We start from the raw sequence: 8,096 nt of genomic DNA on the forward strand, positions 1-8,096 counted from the left end.
GGGGCGGACTGACCTTTTGGAAACTTGGGCACTGCCCGAGGGCCAGGGGTCAGTAGGGGGCCCCATGAGCTGCCCCTGGTACCTTTTTCATAGGCTTTTTTGAGTTTGGGCAAGGACACAGGGGCCCCATGATCCCCTATTACCCGGGGGCCCCATGAGTTGTCAGTCCGCCCCTGACTGTATGTATACTTTGCAGTAGTATTACTGTCTTACCATACACTATTTTTGTGTTTCTTCCAAGACAGAGTAGGGAACATGTGCCAAAACTTGCACAGCAAGGCAATGCTAAGCAGGAGCAGTAAAAATGTACTAGAGGGTGCAGATTAATTCATAAATTAATTCTTGATTTCTCTATATTAGTAGTGTGACACAATAAGAGCCCATTCATACCACCCATAATCTGCTGTGATACATGAGGCTCATGCCCATTAATGTGTATCGTATTAGAATATCCCAATTATTTGAAAGGACTGCCTAATGCATCATAACCAACCAAAAATACAGTATGCAGCATTTTTGGCAGCACTCTGCAATGCATGGTGTGTTGCCACGAGTTGTGCTGTTAGGTGCAATAGGGAGGTGCACTGGGATGCCATTCAGAATGAATGGCGCTTCAGCACACCAACACGCACAACACGTTACAGCACATTACAGTAGGCTGGGGCGAATAGGCCCTAAAACCTGCCCTTGATCACTTCCTAACTGTGTATTGAACTAAAATCTGCTGCAAACCTTTGCAAACTTTAAATACTTAAGAAAATAGGTATCTTGATCTGCCTGATCTGCAAAAGATGTGCATCTATTTTGCTACTTTGCTTGATAAATGTCTTTTTTGTTCAACAAGCAGCCCTTCTAAATTAATTACAGCTATAGTCTCAGTACATACCACTTAGCTAGCACCACTTGATCTAGAAGCTGAGTAGGTATTACAACCAATCCCATAGCAACTGATCAGATTTTTACCTTTTATGAAATATAAACAGGCTGAACAATGGAAGATGGTTTCTGATTATTCTGATTGGGTTACTGCACTCCAGCGTTCTGCCACACATTAAACATTATTGATATAAAAGGGAAGATCTCAAACCATGTAGCTGTGTATCTCCTTTGTTGTATAGTTGCATGGAAACTGCATTTCAACCCTCAAAACTTAAGCTAAGCAGTGCTCATCTTGGACAAAAACTGATGACATAAGTGCAACGTCAACAGTTCAAGGGGACCAAGGGGGAGTAGCCAGGAGGCCATGCACACCTTCTGGTTGATCTCAGCATGTGGAGAGGTTGTAAGCATTATTGGTGTATGGTAAATTACACAATGTAATATGTGATTTAAGATCTAGTATTCCTGTCCTGTTGTCGGATCAGTGTGTCACTCACCAACTAAATCACAAGAACAGTTTTGATTTCACTTGCCTCTGTTTCTCTCCATTTCAACAACCAATATATGCCTAATGTCATCAGTAAATATTCCTCCCAGTGTTCACGATCTGTAGGTTTAGATAACTTCCAATACTCCATCTTTTATCCATCATTTCTTTAGGTTCCTCAGCTATGCAGTATACTGAATTGAGAAGCACTTCAGTTGGGAACCCAGAATTATGGTACAATAAACAATATCTTACAGGACAATGGAACTTCAACATTTGGGATCCAACTGAAAAAAACGTTAAATAATTGCTTCAGGGTTGTGGAATCATTCTTTCAACCAAGAACAGATCTGTCTAGCTATACAGGTAAGTATTTACATTTGTACAGTCTTACCAGGATTTAATCAGACACAGAATCTATGTAATGTGTGTATACCAGTAATTAAAGGGATGAGTTGGCAACTCTGTATTTTATTTGACTCATATAATATGGTATATGCAGAGCAAGGCAGATTTTCTGATCTTTCCATCTTAGACAGATATGTATTATGAGTATCATCATGGTTATACATATCCCGTAAAGCAACACAATATAAACCTTTATTCAGTTTACATGCAATGCTGCATATTTCCATATTCCTTGCTTCCTATACAGCAGTGGTCCCCAAACTATGGTCCAAGAGCCAGATATGGTCCTTTGCTTGCCTTTATCTGGCCCTTGGGGCACTGCAAACTGACACCAATAATGGAGCATCATTCCCCCTACTGTTACTATCAATGGTTCTTCTAATTGATATCAACAATGGGGCACTATTCTTCCAATTAAAACCAATGATCAGGCACTGATGCTGGTGCATTTTCTACTCCCACTGGAAACAGTCTGGCTCTCTTAAAGTCTGAAGGACAGTAAACTGTCCTTTTGCTTAGAAAGTTTGGAGTTCCCTGCTATACAGAATAAAAACTGTTCCTAATGAATTACGTCACCTGCCATGGGCTTTCTTAAAATCATGCTCACCTAACCTTTCTCCTATTTTAGCTTAAAATACATTATACCTTAACATGAACAATACATATTGACGATGACATATATGTTCAGTAGGAAAGGTGTTAGTCTGGCCATTAATGGGATGAAGTTTCATCTGAACTGAGGAAGTACTGATGAACTTGAATGACAATTAGCTCATTCTATACAAGAGAAGACTTTTAAACTGGCAAATATCCAATAGGATGTACAACTATTCTAGGTAGATGTTAGCATCAATTTGTATAATAATTTGTAAAATTAAATGATGTTCCAACAACGATCTTTGCATGTTTGATCATCATTATTCATTTTTATTGCTCACATTTTGTTCTTTTAGTTTAATCTTTGTCAGAGCAGGCAAAATATTAACTCTCTGTGTGGCTAATTTTGCTGTCCTTCATTTGGCTCCTTAACGTAAACTTATTAAAACACATAGGCATACATTAGTGAATATTGACAGACATAATATGTCTGTGTGAAAGTAGTCTGCAGGCATATGTGGGAATGCCAGGAGCTGTGAGACAATGCTGAATATCATGTTACGGTGAACTGAGTTCAGACTGAAAAGCACATGCTAAAACATTTTAACTCTATGAGTCTGTTTGGGTAAACTTCACAAGTACAATGCACAGTCTTAGCATGTTTGCTATATGGAATTACACATAATTTTCTGCAGAATTGTATGTATATATATATATTTATATATATATTATTATTTTTTTAAACAAACATGAGGAACATTTGTAGAATTGAGTTACAATATTAAGCCGTAAACTGGAGCCCCAAAGGTTCATCTGATTTTCATTAAAAACAATTTGATCCTAAACATTCCGATTTGGAAAGATTGTTGCTGTAACACTCAGTTAATATTAATGTACATGACAATGGGATTCTCGTGGCTTGATAAAGATCCTCAAAGACCAAATTGTTGTATTATACTGTGTACATACTTTGCCTTGACTCTATGTAGCAAGGTTAACCCTAAATGGCATGCACTTTAGCATCGGATACTGTATTTTTTCTCTGGATAACATGGTGTTATAATACCCTCCTAACATTCCAGTACATAAAAATAATTTAGGAAAGGTAACTACATAAAATGTTTGCTTCCTCTTACCATACTCATGATATCGGGTTCCGTAACCATATCTCTGCCTGTCAGACTGTCTTGGTCTCTCATATGCATCGTAGTAGTTGTAGTAGGGATTGTCATCGTATTTATTAGGGTTATAGGGATCATCTCCTTGCATCATGTCCAGCCTGGCTCTGTTGCTTGTTGTGGCATTCGCTCTTTGAGTCTGCTGGGCACTTGAAGCTGCACTTTGTCTCCTTTGTGTGGTACTTTCAGATCTGTTTCTCTGTCTTCCAGCAGCATCCTCTCCTTGGCTTCTTCTGTTAGCCTGGAACCAGAGACGACTGACTGAATCGCTTGCCTGGCTTGAAACTGTGGTTTGTTGGGCTTCACTCTGTAAGTTTTCTGATCTGGGAGGTTGTGGTCTCCCAGAAGATCCTGGAGAGGTGCTGTTTCTACTGCTCAGTAAAAGTAAAGGATTATGAGATGCACTGGGGGCAGAGGATCTTCTTGAAGGCTGGTACTCAGCTCCCTGGCTCAGCAGACTGTAAACTCTTCCATTGTTCTGCCACTGTACCCTCTGCCTCCACAGAGGATTTGGACCATTAGCTATTCGTTGATGCTGGCAGGTGACTTCCAAAATGCAGTGTAAGTACACAGCAAGCTGCAGTAAAAATATGCTTTTTGAATAATTCTTCATCATTCTTCAATTTGAAGTTTAAAGAATTAAGGTTTCAATAAAACAGCATACAATAAGAAAAGGAGCTGCTACTTTATATAAAAAGCCAGCTTCAGGTCTTTAAGGCAAGAGAGACGAACAAGCTACTTCTCATCTTTCTATGGCTTTGCTGGTGATTTTACTGGTGAACAGAGGGGAGGAGTGATGGGAGTTTTTAAAGTTTCTGGCACATTTTATAAAAGTTATACAAGGTTTACTGGCTGCGTGCCCTCTCTGTTATTTGTTCATATAATGCGATTGAGAACGTGCTGCTTAGCATATCTTCAAGACATGCCTATCCAAGTGGTGTACAGAAACAGTTACACTCAAATATCCATCAAAAAAGAAATACATAATCTAACATGTCTTTTATAGCTCACTGGATATCCAATGCAAAAACTGTTTAAGACATTTCCTAATGCAGAGCTATTGTGTAAGGAAAGGAAGGACAGCATGTAGAATGCAGTTGAAAATAATTTGTGAGACATAGGTGAGGCTTGCTAGATACACCCTTTTGTATTTACTATAATGCAATTGATCTGTACATCACTAGTGATAATTGGATCATATGAGGTTAAGAAGCAACAAAAACTCTCAATGTAATTTGTATAGATTTTCAAGCTTGGTATATATTGTCAGCATTTAATCAAAGAAAACCTGTTATAGATTAGGCTCCCAGTCTTATTTGGGGGCCACCTCATTTTTAAAGGGTCCAGAGTTGTAGGGAAGAGATTCTTGTCCTCATCAACATGGTGCCCCTCTGACCTGATATGGTTTGGGGGGGGGCGTGCTAGTCCCCCACTTTCCGGGCCTGCCAGGCTACTTGCTCAGATAAGGATCTGGTATGGAATTTTCTTTTTTTTTTTTTTTTTGTGCTGGGTTCCCCTTGACATCCATACCAGATGCTTATCCAGAATAAATGTCTAGTGTGGATTATAGGGATAATCCCATGCCATTTTTTTTTTTTTTTTTTTTGCGTGGAGACCCCTATTGACATTGTGAGGGAAAATGGAACAACCATTTTATATATCAAACATTTTGTTTTGATTAAGTGGATATATTGTTATTAGAAGTCTTACTGTGTAACAGCTGTATTTCTTGTGTTAGAATGCTATTTACATCTCCAGCTGGGAAGATTGCTATCTAAAGGAACTATTGGAAGTAACATACCTGTGTGAATGTCCATTTACATTTCAATGAACTCCACCAGAAACCAGAATCAAACTTCAAAGCAATCAGATAGCTAGGTTCCCACCTATCTTAGGACATATACAGTAAATTGTATTAGATTTCCAAGGCAGTTAGAGCACTACTTTGAATCCAACACTATGTATTGTTCTGCTCTCCCTGCATGAAGGTCTAGCTACATGCTTGTATAATAAACACATCTACCTTTCAATCTGGCTTCAGCAGTCAAAATGTTACTGGAACCCATGAGTTTTCGGTTTCCCTGTCAACATCTATACCACACTCTCATCAAACACTAAAAATTTTGAGTTGACCCTCTGCTCGCTGCTATACACCCTTTCTAGCAAACTTTGCACAAAACAAGGATTTTTGTTTACATACATTGCAAAAGATGTTTAGGCTGTTCAACTGCATCAAAGTAATCCTTCTCAGTGTCTATTTGCCCCATATTGGCACTATTTCCGCCTGAGCATTTTTCTTTTGCAGTGCAGAGTAGATACTGGCCAGAGAAGGATTACTTTGTTGCAGTAATTAGTGTTAACATGTGGTCACACCCCTTTAGCACTTGATGGGCTATAGATATGCATAAACTGTTTAGATTTACTCCCCTGTATATCTTATTTGCATTGCAGGTCAGCCACCAGACCTAAATGTTGTTGCTCTCCTGCAGTTTCTGTCTATTTTCCCCATATTGGCACTGTATCCAATGAAGCATTTGCGTCTTGCAGAGCAGAGTAGGGACTGGCCAGAGAGGAATTACTATGATGCAGTTTGCCAGCTTAAACATGTGTTGCAATGTATGTGAACAAAGTTTCCTAGAAAGGGTGTATAGCAATGTGCAGAGGGTCATTCAGAATTTTTAGTTTAAAAGTGGTTGTAAAGATAGAAGGTTTTTTACCTTTATGCATTCTGTTCATGAAGGTAAAAAACCTTGTCTGTGCAGCAGCCCCCCTAATACTCACCTAAACCTCAATCCAGTGATGTGCACTGGAGTCTCGGCTATCCCGGAACTCCCTCTCCTCATTGGCTGAGACAGCAGCGGGAGCTATTGGCTCCAATGAGGAGGGGGTGGGGCGGGGCCAAGCCACGGCTCCATGTATGAATGGCACAGAGTCTGCTTGGGTGCCTCCATAGCAAGTTTCTTGCTGTGGGGGCACTCAACAGGAGGGAGGGGCCAGGAGCGCTGGAGGTGGACCTGAGAATAGGAGGATCAAGGATGGTCTGTGCAACAGCACTGCACATAGCAGGTAAGTATAACATGTTTTATTTTAAAAGAAAAAAACACTCGCCTTTACAATTGCTTTAAAATGCAGTCACACCCCTTTAGCACCTGATGGGTTACATATACAGTATGTATAAGCGGTTTGAATTTGAGCACAGGGATTTCTTATTTCCTTTGGTTTGCCAGTCAGTGACGGGACCTGAAAGCTATAGCTCAGCTATAACTTGTGTCTTTTTGCCTCTTATTTTCACTGTATCCACTGGAGCATTTGCATTTTGCAGAGTAGGGCCTGGCCAGTCTTATAGCAGTGTGCAGAGGGTCCATGCAGAATTTATAGATGAATGGTATCCCCTGCTGCTTTGTTTGCAAACAGACATCAGTGGCCAGGAGCTCTCATATAATGGAAATTTAAACTGCATTTTTCCATGTAAATGTTAGGTTTGCTGTATACACCTCACACCCACGTAAAGTGCGCTGAACCAGCCGCATACTGAACCCAGGTATGTTCAGTTCATCACTACTGCCTAAATACCATGTTACCAATAATCCACTATAAATTTGCTATTCTGTACTTTGTACATAAGATACACAAATGGCAAATTTATTGGTAAAACTGGTGTTATAAAGAGCAGTATGCACAATGCAGTCATAGCATAGTCATGTACAGCACTGAGCAAACTATTGGCGCCATATAAATCCTGTATAATAATAATAATAATAGCAGAGGTGAGGGGGGCTTTTGGGTTGCCCTTTTTATAGACATTAACCAGCATGTTAAAAAGATAAGATGACAGCCTAAAAACATTCTACTCTAATATGATCACCAGAAATATGATGACAGTGCTGGGAACCTTAATTTTTCCATAAATAGGCAGCAGATTGAAACCTTTAAAAACAACAAGATTTTGTAGGAGCAGCTCTCAATTAGTGGAATCCACTGTGCCTACATAAGGCAGTGAAACAAAATTCAAAGTACAGTTAGACCTTTCCTTAAGTACACTTTTCAGCCATGTATAAAAGCCTCAAATTACGATTAGAAATTAGAAAAATCTATTTGGAGGCACTGATCCATAAAGAATTGCCTGTCAAACTTACAACCCAGCAAGGGAAGGCTATTGGGGTGAATTAGGTGATGCCCCAGATTTTCCCTTAATGCAAACCTGCCTACCAAACCAAAATGAAGGCGAAAGTAAAGATAAACAACAAACAGTTCTTCATCTACCCTATCATTCACAAATCTCCCTTTGGGAAATAGGTGATGTATAGGTTGAAAGTTCCCAGCCTATTACTTAGGAACCAAACTCTGTGGACCCTGTTACATTTAAAAGACGGGACTTCAAAAATTGTCCCTGCATGCTGTCCAGTTCAACCTCTTTAAAAACCTGTGTCTACCACTATGAGAATGTTTTCCATAAAACTTAAAGGGTACCTCCACTTTTGTTTGAAAAAATTGCAAATTTAAAAAAATGATATAACATATTAAATTGTGACACAAGTCACATTGTA

At 39.4% G+C, this 8,096-nt stretch overlaps 1 protein-coding gene across 1 annotated transcript in view; it reads right to left on the bottom strand.

Annotated features, from left to right (window-relative positions):
• The window catches only part of LOX (lysyl oxidase), a 97,698-nt gene extending 93,412 nt beyond the window's left edge, over window positions 1–4,286 (bottom strand). The window contains exon 1 of the mRNA XM_089673800.1: window positions 3,508–4,286. Coding sequence (XP_089529926.1) covers window positions 3,508–4,165 — 658 coding nt within the window. The 5' untranslated portion in view covers window positions 4,166–4,286. The remainder of the gene's footprint in view (window positions 1–3,507) is intronic.
• Window positions 4,287–8,096: the final 3,810 nt, after the last annotated feature.

Source organism: Staurois parvus, unplaced genomic scaffold, assembly GCF_062004578.1.
Source record: "Staurois parvus isolate SC_StPar_1 unplaced genomic scaffold, SC_StPar_1.0 ptg000004l, whole genome shotgun sequence".
In the NCBI taxonomy this organism is placed as follows: Eukaryota; Metazoa; Chordata; class Amphibia; order Anura; family Ranidae; genus Staurois; species Staurois parvus.